At 48.7% G+C, this 21,426-nt stretch overlaps 1 protein-coding gene across 1 annotated transcript in view; it reads left to right on the top strand.

The window, feature by feature from the left end:
• Positions 1-20,579, top strand: part of sirt2 (sirtuin 2 (silent mating type information regulation 2, homolog) 2 (S. cerevisiae)) — a 49,367-nt gene extending 28,788 nt beyond the window's left edge. The window contains exons 10-16 of the mRNA XM_078206835.1: positions 1,875-1,934; positions 4,496-4,551; positions 10,676-10,752; positions 13,047-13,098; positions 14,347-14,414; positions 16,706-16,772; positions 20,275-20,579. Of these exons, the coding sequence (XP_078062961.1) occupies positions 1,875-1,934; positions 4,496-4,551; positions 10,676-10,752; positions 13,047-13,098; positions 14,347-14,414; positions 16,706-16,772; positions 20,275-20,442 (548 nt within the window). The 3' untranslated portion in view covers positions 20,443-20,579. The remainder of the gene's footprint in view (positions 1-1,874; positions 1,935-4,495; positions 4,552-10,675; positions 10,753-13,046; positions 13,099-14,346; positions 14,415-16,705; positions 16,773-20,274) is intronic.
• The last annotated feature ends 847 nt before the right edge of the window (positions 20,580-21,426 follow it).

Here is a 21,426-nt window from a genome sequence, read left to right as displayed (position 1 = left end):
AAGAGTTTTCAAGCCAAATAGACCCAAGATTATTTTCTAGATTCTGCCTGCAAGGTGAGTAACAATAGGACCACCAAACACAAACAGTGTGAACCTGCCCTAGCTCGAGAGGGCAGCTGGGAGGATGCGGTGAGACAAAGCCACCTCCCAGCAGCAACTGGGGCTGCAGCTAAAGAAAGTGACCAGTTTACAACCTCCTTTCCTTCCTGTTCCTCTCTTGTGTTTGAGCAAGCATTGCCAAAAATTACATTCGCAGCCACATTCACCTCCTTCCTCAGCAACTGCCTCCAGCTAAAGGGTGTCTGTTTGGTGAATTTAACATGAAGACACCTTTAAAGGTACCTCTGTCCATAGATATATTATGTTCTATACATTACGATATTAATACAATATTTACTGCACTTCAAAAGTACTCCATTGGTTGTAAGTCGTTTTAAGAAGGCCAGTAGTCATGAAAGGCGCTATATAAATGCAATTCTGTTTTAATTTGGCTGTGAGATGTTTTGGGACACAGTAAGAGTTTTAACAACACCAGGTTGAAGTCCAACAGGTTTATTTGGTAGCAAATACCATTAGCTTTCGGAGCACTGCTCCTTCGTCAGATGGAGTGGAAATCTGCTCTCAAACAGGGCACAGACACAAAATCAAGTTACAGAATACTGATTAGAATGCAAATCCCTACAGCCAACCAGATCTTAAAGGTACAGACAATGTGGGTGGAGGGTTCCATTGTCTGTATCTTTAAGATCTAGTTGGTTGTAGGGATTCGCATTCTAATCAGTATTCTGTAACCTGATTTTTGTGTCTCTTGCCCTGTTAGAGAGCACATTTCCACTCCATCTGACGAAGGAGCAGCGCTCCGAAAGCTAATGGTATTTGCTACCAAATAAACCTGTTGGACTTTAACCTGGTGTTGTTAAAACTCTTACTGTGTTCACCCCAGTCCAACGCTGGCATCTCCACATCATGTTTTGGGACATCCAGAGGAAATGAAAAGATCTGACAGTGCTGCACTCCCTCAGTACTGACCCTCTGACAGTGCGGCACTCCCTCAGCACTGACCCTCTGACAGTGCTGCACTCCCTCAGTACTGACCCTCTGACAGTGCGGCAGTCCCTCAGCACCGACCCTCTGACAGTGCGGCACTCCCTCAGCACTGACCCTCTGACAGTGCGGCACTCCCTCAGCACTGACCCTCTGACAGTGCTGCACTCCCTCAGCACTGACCCTCTGACAGTGCGGCAGTCCCTCAGCACTGACCCTCTGACAGTGCGGCAGTCCCTCAGCACTGACCCTCTGACAGTGCGGCAGTCCCTCAGCACTGACCCTCTGACAGTGCGGCACTCCCTCAGCACCGACCCTCTGACAGTGCGGCACTCCCTCAGCACCGACCCTCTGACAGTGCTGCACTCCCTCAGCACTGACCCTCTGACAGTGCGGCAGTCCCTCAGCACTGACCCTCTGACAGTGCGGCACTCCCTCAGCACTGACCCTCTGACAGTGCGGCAGTCCCTCAGTACTGACCCTGCCACAATCCGAAAGATATGCTGGTTTATCCATGCTAAATTCTCCCTCAGTGTACCCAAACAGGCGCTGGAGTGTGGTGACTCGGGGATTTTCACAGTAACCTCATTGCAGTGTTAATGTAAGCTGACTTGTGACACTAACAAATAAACAGCTGCTGGTGATTTGAGGTCAGGATTTACTGCTTTGACAGTCACAAGAATGGAGGGTGATTGACAAAGTTGCCCTTTCTCCCTGAGCCTCGCTGTGGTCATTGTGCCGAGCGGCAGTTTGTGATGCTCGATTGTAGTTTTAGGCTCTGAATTATGTTGCTAATCCTGTTTTCCCCTTTTCCGTAATCCTGCAAACAGCGCAGATCTTCACAAAGCCGCTGCCAAAGTGCGAACAGTGCAACTCTGTGGTGAAGCCTGGTGAGTCAAAAAAACAGCCCTGAACTCGCCATTGTCGGATGAAACCATCAGTGGGATTGGTCTGTCCCCGTGAATGGATTACGGAGAGGAGGCTGTTTAGAATCATTATAGAATCCCTACAAGGCAGAAGAGGCCATTCAACCCATTGAGTCTGCACCAACTCTCTGACGGAGCATCTTACCCAGGCCCTATCCTTATCCCTGTAACCCTGCACATTTCCCATGGCAACCCCCACCTAACCTACACATCTTTGGACACTAAGGGGCAATTTAGCATGGCCAATCCACCTAACCTGCACATCTTTGGACACTAAGGGGCAATTTAGCATGGCCAATCCACCTCACCTGCACATCTTTGGACACTAAGGGGCAATTTAGCATGGCCAATCCACCTCACCTGCACATCTTTGGACACTAAGGGGCAATTTAGCATGGCCAATCCACCTAACCTGCACATCTTTGGACACTAAGGGGCGATTTAGCATGGCCAATCCACCTAACCTGCACATCCTTGGACACTAAGGAGCAATTTAGCATGGCCAATCCACCTCACCTGCACATCTTTGGACACTAAGGGGCAATCCATCTAACCTGCACATCTTTGGACACTGAAGGGCAATTTAACATGGCCAATCCACCCAACCTGCACATCTTTGGACACTAAGGGGCAATTTAGCATGGCCAATCCACCTAACCCGCACATCCTTGGACACTAAGGGGCAAATTAACATGGCCAATCCACCCAACCTGCACATCTTTGGACACTAAGGGGCAATTTAGCATGGCCAATCCACCTAACCTCCACATCTTAGGATACTAAGGGGCAATTTGGCACGGCCAATCTACCTAACCTACACATCTTTAGACTGTGGGCGGAAACCGGGGCACCCGGAGGAAACCCACGCAGACATGGGGAGAACGTGCAAACTGCACACAGACAGTGACCCAAGGCAGGAATCGAGCCTGGGTCCCTGGCGCTGTGAGGCAGCAGTGCTAACCCACTGTGCCACCGTGCCATTCAATTAGACATCTCCAAATGACTGCCAACCTTCTGTGGTACACAACACCTTTTATTTTAAGTCCAAACCACTTCCCCACATAGAAATTATTTCTCCTCTTGCAATTCCTGTGCTGCACTAGAATACATGCTTTAATTTGGTGATTAGGAACATCTATTCCCAGTCGATGAAGGATTAGGGAATCATTGCTTTCCCCACCCCCTCCCCCACTGTGCCCTTCTCCCCTTAACCTCCTGCCCAACATGCACACTCTCATGCCCCCCCCTTTCTCCTCCTCCCCCCTTGTACACACTGTCTCTCTCTCTTCCTTTGCACGCATGCTCTCTCTCCCTCTCTTCCTCTCCCCCCTTGCACACTCTCTCTCTCTCTTCCCTTGCACACTCTCTCTCTCTCTCTCCTCTCTGGATAAAAGCAAATTACTGCGGATGCTGGAATCTGAAACCAAAAGAGAAAATGCTGGAAAACCTCAGCAGGTCTGGGCAGCGTCAAAGCGTCAACTGGACAAAGGGTCGTCTGGATTCGAAACGTCAGCTCTTTCCTCTCCTTGATGCTGCCGGAGCTGCTGAGGTTTTCCAGCATTTTCTCTTTCGCTCTCTCTCTCCTCCTCCCCCTTGCACACACTCTCTCTTTCCCCCAATGCACACTCTCTCTCTCCCCTCCCCTCTTGTACACTCTCTCCCTCTCTCTCTCTCTCTCCCCTTCCACTCTCTCCGGCAGGAACCGTTGAGTGGTGTACAGGAGCGGGACGCTAGCTGTTTAATATCGATCAGGCCAAGCTCGAGGTGGTTTGAGGGAGCTAGAACATTCATACTGGCAGAATGGTAACTGTAGAGTCTGGGTCAGTTTTATATGTTATAAATGCACTGGGTCTTCCAGACAAAACTGGTTCACAAGGATGTTGCCGGGACTTGAGAAGCTGAGTTACAGAGAGAGATTGAATCGGTTGGGACTTTATTCCCTGGAGCGTAGAAGATTGGGGGGAGATTTGATAGAGGTGTATAAGATTTTGATGGGTATAGATAGAGTGAATGCAAGCAGGCTTTTTCCGCTGAGGCTAGGGGAGAAAAAAAACCAGAGGGCATGGGTTAAGGGTGAAAGGAGAAAAGTTTAAAGGGAATATTAGGGGGGGGGGCTTCTTCACGCAGAGAGTGGTGGGAGTGTGGAATGAGCTGCCGGATAAAGTGGCAAATGCGGGGTCACTTTTAACATTTAAGAAAAACTTGGACGGGTTGATGGATCAGAGGGGTGTGGAGGGATATGGCCCAAGTGCAGGTCAGTGGGACTAGGCATAAAATGGTTCGGCACAGACAAGAAGAGCCAAAAGGCCTGTTTCTGAGCTGTAAGTTTCTATGGTTCTATGGATGCGAGAGCGGTGTCTATCCTTTCCTGCCTCCCTCCCGAGTTTCCTGTGATCCGACAGAGAGACGTTTCTGAATGTCTTGCAGCCCAAGCTGAGAAAAACATGACGTCAAAGCATGCCTTTGGTATTGTGAAAGGAAAGTGTTGCTTTCTGAGTTTAATCCTCGTTCATTCCTCTGAACAGACATTGTGTTCTTTGGTGAGAGCCTTCCCCCACGCTTCTTTGCTACGATGGAGTCCGTAAGTATCATCGCAATCGCCACAGTCAATGTTGAAATGTGTTTGATCCTAAAAGCCTGTTGCTACCAAAGTCTACTCTACTGGTGTTGTTAAACTTCTTACTGTGTTTACCCCAGTCCAACGCCGGCATCTCCACATCATGGCTACCAAAGTCTCCCAGATTTGGGGCAGTGACATTGGGTTAACACATGCACTCAGTAGAGCACATATTTCCACCATTGTGCATTAGCTCAACGTTTTTACAATCACACTGCTCTCCCTTGAAGCTTCCCCCTGCCTGGTTACATAAGAACAAAACTAGGAGCAGGAGTAGGTCATCTGGCCCCTCGAGCCTGCTCCGCCATTCAATAAGATCAGGGCTGATCTTTTCGTGGACTCAGCTCCACTTACCCGCCCGCTCACCATAACCCTTAACTCCTTTACTGTTCAATAATCTATTTATCCTTGCCTTAAAAACATTCAATGAGGGAGCCTCAACTGCTTCACTGGGCAGGGAATTCCACAGATTCACAACCCTTTGTGTGAAGAAGTCCCTCCTCAACTCAGTCCTAAATCTGCTCCCCCTTATTTTGAGGCCATGCCCCCTAGTTCTAGTTTCACCCGCCAGTGGAAACAACTTCCCTGCTTCTATCTTATCTATTCCCTTCATAATCTTGTATGTTTCTATAAGATCTCCCCTCATTCTTCTGAATTCCAATGAGTATAGCCCCAGTCTACTCAGTCTCTCCTCATAAGCCAACCCTCTCAACTCTGGATTGGTTGATTCCCAATAGCCACAAAGCTGAGAAAGTAATTTTTTTTGTTATTTAAAAGAGCTTGCATCTTGCAGACGAAGCCTCGAGCCAATCCACATCCAACAACCTGCTCTGAAAACTCTGCTCACATGTTGACAGCTGAGAACATCTAGAACATTCCAAATCAATCAACAAGATTCTAAATCAAACAGCCCACAACATTCTTAAAGAAAAAGTCAGTTCACCCTCTCCCCTTATGTTAACAGATTCGTCAAAAGGAAATTCTGGGAAATTGTATTTGCATCTTGGCCAAAAACGAATCGATCTTTTGTTGGAACACACCCTGGGCTGGCACGGCGGCACAGTGGTCGGCACAGTGGTCGGCACAGTGGTTCGCCCTGCTGCCTCTCAGCGCCAGGGACCCGGGTTCACTTCCAACTTCAGGTGACTGTGTGCAATCTGCACATTCTCCCCGTGTCTGCTTGGGTTTCCTCCGGGTGCTCCAGTTTCCTCCCACAGTCCAAAGATGTGCAGGTTAGGTGGATTGGCCATGCTAAATTGCCCCTTAATGTCCAAAGATGTGCAGGTTAGGTGGATCACCATGTTAAATTGCCCCTTAATGTCCAAAGATGTGCAGGTTAGGTGGATCGGCCATGCTAAATTGACCCTTAATGTCCAAAGATGTGCAGGTTAGGTGGATCAGCCATGTTAAATTGCCCCTTAATGTCCAAAGATGTGCAGGTTAGGTGGATTGGCCACGCTAAATTGACCCTTAGTGTCAGGGGGATTAGCAGGGTAAATATGTGGGGGTTACGGGAATAGGGCCTGGGTGGGATTGTTGCCAGTGCAAACTCGATGGGCCAAATGGGCTCTTTCTGCGCTGCAGGGATTCTATGCGATAGTTGACTCAAACTGACATAGTTGGAATTCCTAAAGAAACTCAGCATTGCTTTTGTGGGTGGATGTGGTTCAAAGCTCCAGCCACACTCCAATAGTTGGTCTGAACGTACTAGGTAGCGAATGCTGACCAACTATTGTTATGAAGCGGAGCTTGATTCCCCCCCCCTCTGAGAACTAACACCGAAACACCCAAAGAGGAGTACCTCGCTTTATAATCTGTAAAAAGTGTGTGAGATGTGGTGTGACCCGCTCTTCAGCAACTTCTAGTGGGTTAAATACAAAATAAATCCCCGAATCTCTCTCTCAAACCAACACACAAAAATGTATTTATCTAACTAACACTGAACAAATTAACTAAACTATTAGCAAACCGAATAAATCTCTTCGAACTATTAACAATTCCCGAATAAAACAAGATTCTAATGGAACGCTGTTCCAATAAATACAGTTCCCACTCATTAACAAAAATAGAATTTAGTCACTCTCTAAGTTACAACCACGTTTTGTGTCTTCCGGAATTTTCTGGGTTTTCTCTGTTGAGTCTTCTGTCTGGAACTTCTTTCTTCTTTGGTACCTTTGCCATCCAGATGGTACTTTCTCTAAGATAAAGATAGGCGGCACGGTAGCACAGTGGTTAGCACTGCTGCTTCACAGCTCCAGGGTCCCGGGTTCGATCCCCGGCTCGGGTCACTGTCTGTGTGGAGTTTGCACATTCTCCTCGTGTCTGCGTGGGTTTCCTCCGGGTGCTCCGGTTTCCTCCCACAGTCCAAAGATGTGCGGGTTAGGTTGATTGGCCAGGTTAAAAATTGCCCCTTAGAGTCCTGAGATGCGTAGGTTAGAGGGATTAGTGGGTAAATATGTGGGGGTAGGGGTAGGGCCTGGGTGGGATTGTGGTCGGTGCAGACTCGATGGGCCAAATGGCCTCCTTCTGCACTGTAGGGTTTCTATGATTCTATGAAGCCATGAGATCCAGTGATTCTCTCTATCTCAGCTGTGAGCTCTGGCAGGTGGCAGTTGCTCTTTCCCCTTTGTCCCACTGCCTCCTTCTTTTATACCTGCGGTGACATAGCAATATTTCCCAAAATAGGATTGGTTCTACGTTGTCAAAACCATCAGATTTAAATTTACTAGGTTCTTGGTATCTAAGTGCCTGATTCAAATTGATTGGCTAAATTCAAAAGCCCGTTGTCTTGGTAACACTGCTGCTTGGCCTTTCGATAAAAATGTTTCAGTTTGGGCCCTCTGTGTACTTGCATATTAAATCCCGAAGCACAGAAAAAAGCACCACCCTTTATCGGGACCACGCAATGCTTTCCCCCCCCCCGAGCATTTTACAATTATGTAAACACCAAATTCTAACTTTCTACCTCCCAATCTACAATTACTCTACTGAGCTTCGCCCCAGCCACACTCCAGTATTTGCTCTGCACGCACCAGGTAGCGAATGTTGACCAACTATGGAGGGCATCACAGCTGAGCCCAAAGACCTCCCAGCCACTCACCTCCCCTCCCAGCCACTCACCTCCCCTCCCAGCCACTCACCTCCCCTCCTAGTCACCCCTTCCCCTCCACCATACCTTTATTAACGTTTACTTGATTTAATTTATTATTGTCACATGTATTAACATACGGTGAAAAGTATTGTTTCTTGCGCGCGATACAGACAAAGCATACCGTTCATAGAGAAGGAAAGGAGAGTGCGCAGAATGTAGTGTTACAGTCATAGCTAGGGTGTAAAGATCAACTCAATGCAAGGTAGGCCCATTCAAAAGTCTGACAGCAGCAGGGAAGAAGCTGTTCTTGAGTCGGTTGGTACGTGACCTCAGACTTTTGTATCTTTTTCCCGATGGAAGAAGGTGGAAGAGAGAATGTCCGGGGTGCGAGGGGTCCTTAATTATGCCGGCTGCTTTGCCGAGGCAGCGGGAAGTGTCGACAGAGTCAATGGATGGGAGGCTGGTTAAGAACGATGGAAGCTTCATTTAAAGTGAAGTTTATTTATTAGTCACAAGTAGGCTTACGTTAACACTGCAATGAAGTTAGTGTGAAAATCCCCTAGTCGCCACTCTCCGGCGCCTGTTCGGGTAACACTGAGGGAGAATTTAGCACGGCCGATGCATCTAACGTCTTTGGACTGTGGGAGGAAACCGGAGCACCCGGAGGAAACCCACGCAGACACGGGGGAGAACGTGCAGACTCCGCACAGACAGTGACCCAAGCCGGGAATCGAACCGGGGTCCCTGGCGCTGTGAGGCAGCGGTGCTAGCCACTGTGCCACCGTGCCGCACCCAGCCCCGGGGGGGGGGACAGGAACTTCAACGCCGCTTCCCATCATCGGGGCTGACGTCATCATGACAAGAAAAGCCCAATATTTCTAATCTTGAAAGTGGCCAATTTGTCACACAAGTGGTCAGAACCCCGAAAGGAAAAGGGCCGCGAAGGATCCACTATCTGAACAAGTGTCGATCATTCTACTGAAATGCGGAGCGAGATATGTTTTAACGTTGCTGCAGTGAGTTCCCTGGAAGTGAATAGACGCAGGAAGCAGCCAGTAAATGATGCTGGTCAGTGGTGGGTGTCAGACGTATTTGAGGTCACACTGTGCGTGTGCACAAGGCAGACGTTCTATTCTTAGCCCTTCTTCGAGAAATCTGCCACAGCTTTTTAAATTCATTTAATACGAAGCCTCGGTTACGGGAAATGGGGCATTTATCCCCAATCGGTGTCCTCTGGCTGTCAACTCTCCTGGCAATGGAAGCAGTCACTCCCTATTTACTCTCATAAAACTCTCCATAATTTTGAACATCTCGTATTGAATCTCGCCGTAACCTTATATGCGGTAGAGAAGGCAATCCCAGTGGATTTCATAGAATACAATCATAGAATCCCTACAGTGCAGCAGGAGGCCATTCAGCCCATCTATTCAGCACTGACTGATAGAGCATCTAAGGCACGCCCTATCCCTATAGCCCCACATATTTACCCTGCTAATTCCGCTAACCTGCACATCTTTGGACATCAAGGGGCAATTTAGCATGGCCAATCCACCTAACCTGCACATCTTTGGACACTAAGGGGCAATTTAGCATGGCCAATCCAACTAACCTGCACATCTTTGGACATCTAGGGGCAATTTAGCACGGCCAATCCACCTAACCTGCACATCTTTGGACACTAAGGGGCAATTTAGCATGGCCAATCCACCTAACCTGCACATCTTTGCATATCAAGGGGCAATTTAGCACAGCCAATCCGTCTAACCTGCACATCAAGGGGCAATTTAGCACGGCCAATCCACCTAACCTGCACATCAAGGGGCAATTTAGCACGGCTAATCCACCTAACCTGCACATCTTTGGACATCAAGGGGCAATTTAGCACGACCAATCCACCTAACCGATGCATCTTTGGACACTAAGGGGCAATTTAGCATGGCCAATCCACCTAACCTGCACATCTTTGGACATCAAGGGGCAATTTAGCATGGCCAATCCACCTAACCTGCACATCTTTGGACCATTGGAGGAAACTGGAGCACCCGGTGGAAACCCACGCAGACATGGGGAGAACGTGCAAACTCCGCACAGACAGTGACCCAAGGCTGGAATCGAACCCGGGTCCCTGGCATTGTGAGGCAGCAGTGCTAACCACTGTGCCATCGTGCCACCCTTGTCCAACTATTCCCCTCAGCCCTAGCCCTCTATTAATAATTCACCTGTGGACTGTACACTCAGCCCTGAGTACAATGTCACAGCTACTGACTATGGTTATTCAAATGTCAATATTGCCTGATTAAAAATGTCAAGATTCCAGCCTTAAGGAATAGCCCAGCAAAGCCTCCAGTGTGCAGTGCCTGTAGCACCTTTCATTCATTGTGTCAGATTCTTTCATAGAATCATACAGTGCGGAAGGAAGCCATTTGGCCCATCAAGTCTGCACAGACCACAATCCCATCCAGGCCCTATCCCCATAACCCCATGCATTTACCCTAGGTAGTCCCCCTAAACACTAAGGGGCAATTTAGCATGGCCAATCCACCTAACCTGCACATCTTTGGAGTGTGGGAGGAAACCAGAGCACCCGGAAGAAGCCCACGCAGACATGGGGAGAATGTGCCAACTCCACACAGACAGTGACCCAAGCCAGGAATCGAACCCAGGTCCCTGGAGCAGTGAGGCAGCAGCGCTAACCACTGTGCCACCGTGCCGCTGGTGACATGTTCTGCAGTTATTTGCCAATGACTTGCAGCATGTGTCTGACACGGGAACCCCATGCTCACTTCCCAATAACCAATGGAGACATCACCAGGTTCAAGCCCAGCGCCCGACCCTTGCATTTAACATGGAAACACTTTTCTTTTATTAACCTTGTAAGGCCTGTTTTCTTTTGTGAAACACACAGTCCCTCGGATGAGCAAGAAGGGGAGACTGTAATTGCGACGGTGAACTTCTTCACCCGTGTTTTAATCAGCTTGTTTGTCTGTTTTATTTCAGGATTTCCCCAAGTGTGACCTCCTCATCATCATGGGCACCTCACTGCAGGTCCAGCCATTTGCATCGCTTGCCAGCAGGTGGGGCAAATCTCTCCCAAATCTTGGAGGGAAGGTGGGGGATGGACACATTGGAAAGGTTGCAAATTAAAATCACAAGATATGCCACAGAAAAGCTTGCAGCACCCCCTGGAAGCCATTCGGTCCACCGTGTTGCTGCTAGCCCTCTGTCAGGATCGTGCAACATCAGAAAAGCAACAGAGGGTATATAGAATTAAAGGGGAGGTTAGAATGCAGAAATTAACCATTGTTAAAGCCCGTAAGATAGTCTTCCAAGGAGGGATTAGATAGTTGGCTGACAAAAGTGAATATTAAAGGGTATGTAGAGTGAGCAGGAGAGTGGCTCGTGTGTGGGATAGAACAAAGAAGCTTGAGGGTTAGACAGGGTAGATTCAGAAAGAATGTTCCCCATGGTGGGGAGAATCCAGAACTAGGGGGTCATAGTTTGAGGATAAGGGGATAAACCTTTTAGGACTGAGGTGAGGAGAAATTTCTTCACCCAGAGGGTGGTGAATGTGTGGAATTCACTCCCACAGAAAGTAGTTGAGGTCAAAACATTGTGTGATTTCAAGAAGAAATTAGATATCGCTCTTGGGGCTAAAGGGATCGAGGGATATGGGGGGGGGAAGGGGGGGATTAGGATATTGAATTTGATGATCAGCCATGATCATGATGAATGGCGGAGCAGAATCAAAGGGCCGAATGGCCTCCTCCTGCTTCTAGTTTCTATGAGTCCCATGGTTGTCGAGCAGTGTTATTAGGGTGATGGAAGTAAGGTGTGGTTGGGAAGAGGTGAGATATAGTTTTTTTTAAAATTCATTCGTGGGACATGGGCGTCACTGGCTGGGCCAGCATTTATTGCCCATCCCTAGTTGCCCTTGGAGGGCAGTTGAGAGTCAACCACATTGCTGTGGCTCTGGAGTCACCATGTAGGCCAGACCAGGTAAGGACGGCAGATTTCCTTCCCTAAAGGGGCATTAGTGAACCAGATGGGTTTTTCCGACAATGGGTCATCAGTAGATTCTTAATTCCAGATATTTTATATTGAATTCAAATTCCACCATCTGCCGTGGCGGGATTCGAACCCGGGACCCCCAGAACATCAGCTGAGTTTCTGAATTAATAGTCTGGCGATAATACCACTAGGCCATCGCCATGATCTGATTGAATGGCAGCGAGGGGCTGAATGGCCTCCTCCTGTTCCTGTATTCTGCAGCAAGGCAATGTGCCTAGTAAGAAAAACCAGAAGTGAATTCCAGTGACTAACCCGTTGCCCAGAGCTGCTCTGACCCAACAGGTTTCTACTTCAAATACTGATCTGGTTTTCTATTTTGGATGTTGGTGGTTCCAGTTCCCCCTCCCTCCCTTTTATAATGCTGTGGTTTTACACGTAGCTATGTTATTAAATGTACTTCCTAAACCGGTGTAACCTCCCCCTAACTGTGGGATTACGGATATAACACCTGGATAAGATGCTCTGCTGGAGAGTTGATGCAGACTCATAGAATTATAGAATCCCTACAGAGCAGAACAGGTCTTTGAGTCTGCACCAACTCTCCGATAGAGCACCTTACCCATGTCCTATATCCATAACCCCACGTATTTACCCCACTACTCCCCCTAACCTACACATCTTGGGATACCGAGGGACAATTTAGCATAGCCAATCCACCTAACCCGCACATCGTTGGAGGAAACCGGAGCACCCGGAGGAAACCCACGCAGACACGGGAAGAATGTGCAAACTCCACACAGACAGTGACCCAAGCCGGGATTTGAACCCGGGTCCCTGGCGCTGTGAGGCAGCGGTGCTAACCACCTTGCTGCCGAAATGGCCTCCTTCTGCACTGTAGGGATTCTACGATTAAGTCTTGAAGTGGGACTGGGCTTGAACCCAGAGCTTCTGGCTCACTGCACCACAAGATTCTCCCACCCCGCCCGTCCCAATGCAAGAACATCCCTCCTAAATAAGGAGACCAAAATTATACACCACCTTCTCAGAGGGGTGATAGCGATAAAGGTCGGCATTGCCAGGGACACCAGGAATGAACACTTTTTAATACGAAGGGTTTGCACCAATCTGAGATCAGCCACTGAGGCGGAATAGAGGAATCAGTTTCTGTGAGATGCTGCAGTTCTCTGGTGGTATTTGATCAAAACCCTGTGGCAGGAACGAGTGCCTCCCCACAGCGCTAACCTAATAGATCCAAACTCGACTCTGTTCTGCCACTCGTGACTCTACAGGATGTTGCGAGGTGCGCTGTGGTTCGCAAGGGTATTGTGCTAATGAGACTGTCTTCCTCTCTCTCACTCAGGGTGCCTGACACCACACCGAGGCTTCTCATTAACAAGGAAATAACTCGTCAGGTGAGTACCAGCACCAGAAATGCTCCGGCAAAGACTTCACCAGCTTGGATAAACTAATCCTTTATTAACTCTATGCACTACCCTCAATCCGAACATGACAGCATGTCGGCGTGAGGTGGTTCGAGAGAGAGAGAGAGACACCTTGAATCGATATAGCACCTTTCACAACCTCAGAGCATCCCAAAGCTTTTCCCAGCTAACAAAGCATTTTTAGACTTAATTAATTAAAATAATGTTGGCAAACCGGTCAGCCAATTTGAATACAGTGGGGTTCCACAAACAGCAGTGTGCTAGTGACCAGATAACCAATCAACATCACCGACTGAGGGACAAATATTAGGCAGGGACAACTCTTCATCTTTGAATAATTAAGGACAGCACGGTGGTTAGCACTGCTGCCTCACAGCGCCAGGGACCCGGGTTCAATTCTGGCCTTGGGTCACTGTCTGTGTGGAGTTTGCACGTTCTCCCCGTGTCTGCGTGGGTTTCCTTCGGGTGCTCCGGTTTCCTCCCACAGTCCGAAAGATGTGCAGGTTAGGTGGATTGGCCGTGCTAAATTGCCCCTTACTATCCAAAGATGTGCAGGTTAGGTGGATTGGCCGTGCTAAATTGCCCCTTACTATCCAAAGATGTGCAGGTTAGGTGGATTGGCCATGCTAAATTGCCCCTTACTATCCAAAGATGTGCAGGTTAGGTAGATTGGCCATGCTAAATTGCCCCTTAGTGTCCAAAGATGTGCAGGTTAGGTAGATTGGTCATGCTAAATTGCCCCTTAGTGTCCAAAGATGTGCGGGTTAGGTGGATTGGCCACACTAAATTGCCCCTTAGTGTCCCAAGATGTGTAGGATCGGTGGCCATGCTAAATTGCCCCTTAGTCACTGTGAGTGGCTCACTCACCTGAAGAAGGAGCAGCACTCCGAAAGCTTGTGATTCCAAATAAACCTGTTGGACTTCAACCTGGTGTTGTGAGACTTCTTACTGTTCCTATAATAAGGTGACCAGAACTGCACACAGGACTCCAGCTGTGGCCTAATCAACATTCTGTGGGCAAATGGAGCTGAGATTCATGTCGGCCATGGTTCAATGAAATGGCAGAAAAGGCTCGAGGGGCTGAATGGCCTCCTCCTGCACCAATGATCCTCAGTACGTACCTGGGATGTGATCTTGTTGTGGGCTGGTGAAGCGTTTCCAGCCTGATTAGTGTCTCGCTCAACAGTAAACTAACAGATGTGTCTTTCTCTCTTTCAGGGTGATCCTCTGATGGCCTTACTGGGCCTCGGAACTTCCCTTGACTTTGACTCAGAGAAAGCCTACAGGCAAGTTTTTGTAAAAATAACCCTTCCTATCACACCACCTTGGAGCCTGAAGTTACCGAGTGTCGATTTGGAAAATTGCAGTGAGGGACAGAAGGGTTTGTGTGACTGTGCGAGTTCTCCGGAGCAAGAGAGCATGAGTGGTCTCCTCTGTATCGGAGAGACCAAGCGTAGACTGAGTGATGGTTTTGCTGAGCACCTTCGGTCTGTGCGCAATCAGGACCCTGACCTTCCGATTGCTGCCATTTTAACCCACGATCCTGCTCCCCGTGCCCACATGTCTGTCCTTGGCCCTGCTGCAATGTTCCAGTGAAGCTCAACGCAAACCGGAGGAACAGCATCTCATCTTCCGGCTCGACACTTTACAGCCTTCCCGTCTCAACATCGAATTCAACAACTTCAGATGATTCGCTCGACCCCACCTCCACCCCTTTGTTTTAATTTCCTTTAATTTTTTACTGTTCTCTACCTTTTATTTCTTTATTGTCTTTCTTCATTTTTCTTCCCTCCCCACTCTTTCCCCCTACTTTATCACCCCGTTTCCTTACCTTTTTCCCCCTTTGTTCCCCTTTTCCCCCCTTTTCTCAACTTTACCTCTCTCCCACCCATCTCCCCCCTCCCCCCACATCTTCATCTGTCACAGTTTACCCTCTGATTTCAGCTTCTCTGCCGTTTGGCCATTCACACCCTCTATTCTCTCTATGAGCTGCCATTAGCAGCCTTTCCCCTGGTTTCTGTGGCTATGACTCGTCTTTCATTCCCTCACCTGCCTTTTAGCTTTGACAAAGGGTCGTCTGGACTCGAAACGTCAACTCTTTTCTCTCCTTACAGATGCTGCCAGACCCGCTGAGATTTTCCAGCATTTTCTCTTTTGAGAGCATAAGTACAAAGAAAATTACAGCACAGGAACAGGCCATTTGGCCCTCCAAGCCTGCACCGACCATGCTGCCCGACTTAACTAAAACCCCTACCCATCCGGGGACCATATCCCTCTATTTCCATCCTATTCATGTACCTGTCCAGACGCTCCTTAAAAGTCACTATTGTATCCGCTTCCACTACCTCCCCCGGCAGCGAGTTCCAGGCACCCACCACCCTCTGTGTAAAAAATCTGCCTCGTACATCTCCTTTAAACCTTGCCCCTCGCACCTTAAACCTGTGCCCCTATGCTGGGACCTCGAACATGTCTTGCACTCACCACTGGCCAGCATCATTTACTGGCTGCTTCCTGCGTCTATTCCCCAGCAACCTACGCTGGGGTTTCAGGGATACAGAGTAAAAGTGGAATTTGAAGGAAGGGCGACTGTGCAGAATGGAGACAAAGGGGGGAATTTTACTGGTGCGTCCGCCCGAGGTTCGTACGATCCCGCCCAAGGGCAACGGAGAATGCCGTTCTCCGAGCCTTCCGGGGACGGGCGTGCCGGTAAAAATCCGGCCAAAGAGATAAAAACGATAGAAGGGAAACGGGAGAACGATTGGAAAATCTTAAGAAGGAATCTGAAAATAGAATGTAACAAAAGCTCTTGAAAACAAAGAACAAAGAAAATTACAGCACAGGAACAGGCCCTTCGGCCCCCCAAGCCTGCACCGACCATGCTGCCCGACTGAACTAAAACCCCCTACCCTTCCGGGGACCATATCCCTCCATTCCCATTCTATTCATGTATTTGTCAAGACGCCCCTTAATTGTACATCTAGCACGCGAAAGATATACTTGGAATTAAAACAGAAAATGCTGGAAAAGTTCAGCAGGTCTGGCAGCATCTACGGAGAGAGGAACAGAGTTAACGTTTCGGGTCTGTGTGACTCTTCTTCAGAATTAAGGAGAGGACGAACGTGACGGATTTTAAACTGTTAGAGAGGAGGTTGGGGCTGGTGGAGTGAAATAGAGAGATTTGACAAATATGTCTCGGGCACAAGACAAAGAGAGTGTTAATGGCAGCGTTAAAGACTAAAGAATTGTGTTAATAGCGGCACAAAGGTTAGATAGCAGAATGTGTTAAAAGAGTCAGTGCTCTAACTAAGCAATACCTAAGAACAAGTGGCAGATGGCCCTGGGAGAGATGGCATTGGAACAAGAAAACTGGCTTAAAAAAAGGTCAGGTTGGAAGAGAGCGCTCGTGGTCTGAGACGGAGTTACATAAATTCAGCTTGTTGTTTCTGCTGACTGGTTCCTCACTTGGGTCTCACTGATCTGTCTATGGAGGCCAGATGATGCAAGTGGGTTTGGTTTGAATGGGATGCCCCAAAAGGTTGCTTCTGTGCCCTGAAATGATGTCCTCTTGTCTCAGCAGGGATGTGGCTTATGTGGGTTCCTGTGACGACGGCTGTCTGGCTCTCGCTGACCTTCTGGGCTGGAAGGTACCGTAATATTTCTTTTAAATCTCACCTCTCTTCCCCCAGTCACCGAACCTCAGCCTCGGGTCGCTTAGGGCCATCGCTGGTCATGATACCATGAAACAATAAGGGAATGGGCGAGGGTGGCGCAGTGGTAATGTCACTGGGCCAGTAATCCAGAGGCCCCAGGCTAATGCTTTGAGGGGGGGGGGGGGGGACACAGGTTCAAATCCCACCACGGCAGCTGGAGGGAATTTAAATTCAATTAATAAAAATCTGGAATTCAAGTAATGGTGACCATGAAATTAGCATCAATTTGGGGTGGTGTCTGTGTGGTTCCGTGATGTGGAGTTGCCGGTGTCGGACTGGGGTGGGGCACAGTAAGAGGTTTCGCAACACCAGGTTAAAGTCCAACAGATTTATTTGGAATCACGAGCTTTCGGAGCGCTGCTCCTTCCTCAGGCTGATGCATTCCAAATAAACCTGTTGGACTTTAACCAAGCCAGGATGGTGAGTGGCTTGGAGGGGCACTTGGTGGTGTTCCCATGCGTCTGCTGCCTTCCAGTGGCCTGGTGGTGATTTTTATTATTTATTCATTTGTGGGACATGGGCGTCGCTGGCTGGGCCAGCATTTATTGCCCATCCCTAGTTGTCTGAGAGCAGGTGAGAGTCATTGCTGTGGCTCTGGAGTCACATGTAGGCCAGACCGGGTAAGGACGGCAGATTTCCTTCACCTGATGAAGGAGCAGCGCTCCGAAAGCTCGTGATTCCAAATAAACCTGTTGGACTCTGACCTGGTTGTTGTGAGACTTCTTACTGTGTGGTTCAGGTAAGGAAAATCTGCCGTCCTTACCTGGTCTGGCCCACATGTGACCCACAGCAATGTGGTTGACTCTTAACTGTCCTTCTGTAATGACTGAGGAAGCTGTGAGATGTTGGTCTGCGGCCCTTCAACACCACCTTCCCAAGGGGCAATTAGGGATGGGCAATAGATGCTGGCCCAGCCAGCGACACCCACATCCCGTGGAAGAGTTTTTTTACAAAGCTATAACATTAAGGGAAGTGATACACTCAGCCCGAGGCTCAGTCCAATAGCATTACGCTTTCAGCACAAAAGGTTTAGAAATCAACCCCAACTGATGGGAGACAATATTTCCACACTGCCCCAGATGTGCGCACACATCACTGCTCCAGATGTGCACCCACATCACTGCTCCAGATGTGCGCCCACATCACTGCTCCAGATGTGTGCCCACATCACTGCTCCAGATGTGCGCCCACATCACGGCTCCAGATGTGCGCACACATCACTGCTCCAGATGTGCATTCACATCATTGCTCCAGATGTGCGCGCACATCACGGCTCCAGATGTGCGTCCACATCACTGCTCCAGATGTGCATTCACATCATTGCTCCAGATGTGCATCCACATCACTGCTCCAGATGTGCATCCACATCACTGCTCCAGATGTGCGTCCACATCACTGCTCCAGATGTGCGCACACATCACTGCTCCAGATGTGCGCACACATCACGGCTCCAGATGTGCGCCCACATCACTGCCCCAGATGTGCGCCCACATCACAGCTCCAGATGTGTGTCCACATCTTTACAGAGTCAAAGCTTTCTACAGTTTGACACTTTAGTTGCTGAAAATGCACTTTCAGCTCATAGAAACATAGAAGATAGAGCAGGAGGAGGCCATTCGGCCCTTCAAGCCTGCTCCGCCATTCATTACGATCATGGCTGATTGTCCAACTCAACAGCCTAATCCTGCTTTCTCCCCATAACCTTTGATCCCATTCGCCCCAAGTGCTACATCCAGCCGCCTCTTGAATACATTCAATGTTTTGGCATCAACTACTTCCTGTGGTAATGAATTCCACAGGCTCACCGGGTGAAGAAATGTCTCCTCACCTCCGTCCTAAATGGTCTCCCCTGAATCCTCAGACTGTGACCCCTGGTTCTGGGCTCCCCCCACCATCGGGAACATCCTCCCTGCATCTACCCTGTCTAGTCCTGTTAGAATTTTATAAGTCTCTCAGATTCCCCCCTCATTCTTCTGAACTCCAGCGAAAACAATCCTAACCTCGTCAATCTCTTGTTTGATAACTCTCCTACAAAATGCCTTGGGATGATTTATAACGTTTGAGGGCACTCTACGAATGTAAGTCATTGCTGAAGGGGAAAATATATTCAAACACTGCCCCCCGTCCCTCCTCCCCACAAGTGTGGTTTCCACAGTTTGTCATCGTTGATCATGTGGTCAGGTGGAATAGAAGCAAATATATTCCACAATCCCCCTCCCTACCCTGTTGCGGGCTTTGATGTTCAGCCTTTTAATTGATTGCAAGTTTGCTCCCTTCAACTAACCAGAACAAGTCACGGAGTTCTCTTAAACAGCTGTTTTAATGCGAGCTATAGCGAGGACCCTAGAAAATCACAGGTCATAGCCTGTAACTAACCCAGAATTCAGCAATACACAAGTAGATCTAGTTTGAAAGTAATTAACATATGCCAATCAATGTATTGACATAATTGGCAACTATTGATTAAGGTCACATCATGCATAAGATACAGATATTAAAACCAATCACAATCATTGCATGCCTGCTTAATTATAATACCCGATCAAGGTTTAGGAGTTATCTCTATCCACTCACAACTACTGATTAAGGTTACATCATGCATAAGATACAGGTGTAAACTCAATCACAATCATTGCATGGCTGCTTAATTATAACATCCAATCAAGGTATATGAGTTATCTCTATCCACTCACAACTACTGATTAAGGTTACATCATGCATAAGATACTGATATTAAAACCAATCACAATCATTGTGCACCTGCTTAATTATAATACCTGATCAAGGTTTAGGAGTTATCTCTATCCACTCACAACTACTGATTAAGGTTACATCATGCATAAGATGCAGGTGTAAACTCAATCACAATCATTGCATGGCTGCTTAATTATAACATCCAATCAAGGTATATGAGTTATCTCTATCCACTCACAACTACTGATTAAGGTTACATCATGCATAAGATACTGATATTAAAACCAATCACAATCATTGTGCACCTGCTTAATTATAATGTCAAATCAGCGTGAGGTTTGATTACATTAGCAGGCAATTGTTCAAGCTATCTTTGAGAGCCCAGCTTGTGTCTGGGTTTGTCAATCGCAATCAACCTTCTCGTGTCCAAATGTGTGATTTTAATTGCCTCTCCCAGACTGAGCCCTTGGTAAATAAATAATCTCATACTCCAGAGCTCTCCCTTCGTTAGCTGAAGGCCATGTTCTTCATCAAGACCGGCTCTTTTTGTGTTGTGAGATTCCTGTCTGAAAAAGAACAGTCCACTGGTGCCTTGGCAGTTTGTTTGCGGTTAGTTTCCCCTGTTTCTCTATCTCTGTTAACCCTTTAACTGAGTGTTATTATTAGTATTGATACTGTCCCCGTCCCCCTCGCCCCCTGTTTCTGGATGTTCTGTGCAGTCTCTGTGTAATTCCCTCGACAGGACGAGCTCGAAGACATTGTGAAGAAGGAACACGCCTTGATAGACAGTAAAACGGAGAGTGCACAGGGCGCGACCGGCCCTCAGGCCCCAGACAGAAAGGAAAGTGAGCCAGAGACTAAGAGAAGGGAACCAGCGGGAGACGTCGAGACGGAGAAGGCAGCCAGTTAAAAAGGATGCCAGTCAGACAGATTTGGCACATAACCCAGCCAAGTGGCTATCAATGGGGGGCGGGGGGGGGTGTCTCGTGCCCCTTTTAGTTCTCTGTGTTAACCGTTTGGAGTGACTGTCCAGTTGTGGGACTCATTCCCCCTCTTCCTATTACACTTTCAACCTTCTATCATTTAACAGATGATTCTCATCGCATTTTGCTCCGCCGCCACAAGATGTCGCTGGTTTGCTTTTCCTTTGTAGGTGTGATTGTCGACATCTAGTGGGGGTGAGCGAGTATAACCGTAATGGAGTCGGGCCACAGGGCACCCTGAACAATGAGAGGGTTCTCCCCCCCCCCCCCCCCCCCCCCATTGAAATCCCTGTGTGTTCGTTCCTCTCAGTGAAGTTGGGGCCAAAATTATTGCTCTCTGGGAGCCAGAGAATTGTTGAAAGGAAAGTTGTTGGGTGAATGGAGAGGTGTGGGTGTGTGTGTGTGCGTGGGTGTGTGTGTGTGTGTGCGTGGGTGGGTGTGTGTGCGTGGGTGGGTGTGTGTGCGTGGGTGGGTGTGTGTGCGTGGGTGGGTGTGTGTGTGCGTGGGTGGGTGTGTGTGTGCGTGGGTGGGTGTGTGTGTGCGTGGGTGGGTGTGTGTGTGCGTGGGTGGGTGTGTGTGTGCGTGGGTGGGTGTGTGTGTGCGTGGGTGGGTGTGTGTGTGCGTGGGTGGGTGTGTGTGTGCGTGGGTGGGTGTGTGTGTGCGTGGGTGGGTGTGTGTGTGCGTGGGTGGGTGTGTGTGTGCGTGGGTGGGTGTGTGTGTGCGTGGGTGGGTGTGTGTGTACGTGGGTGGGTGTGTGTGTGCGTGGGTGGGTGTGTGCGTGGGTGGGTGTGTGTGTGCGTGGGTGTGTGTGCGTGGGTGTGTGTGCGTGGGTGTGTGTGCGTGGGTGTGTGTGCGTGGGTGTGTGTGCGTGGGTGTGTGTGCGTGGGTGTGTGTGCGTGGGTGTGTGTGCG

Source organism: Mustelus asterias, unplaced genomic scaffold (assembly GCF_964213995.1).
Source record: "Mustelus asterias unplaced genomic scaffold, sMusAst1.hap1.1 HAP1_SCAFFOLD_1820, whole genome shotgun sequence".
NCBI lineage: Eukaryota > Metazoa > Chordata > Chondrichthyes > Carcharhiniformes > Triakidae > Mustelus > Mustelus asterias.
Note: the sequence above shows the minus strand (reverse complement) of the source record. Positions and strands in the feature narration are given on the sequence as shown.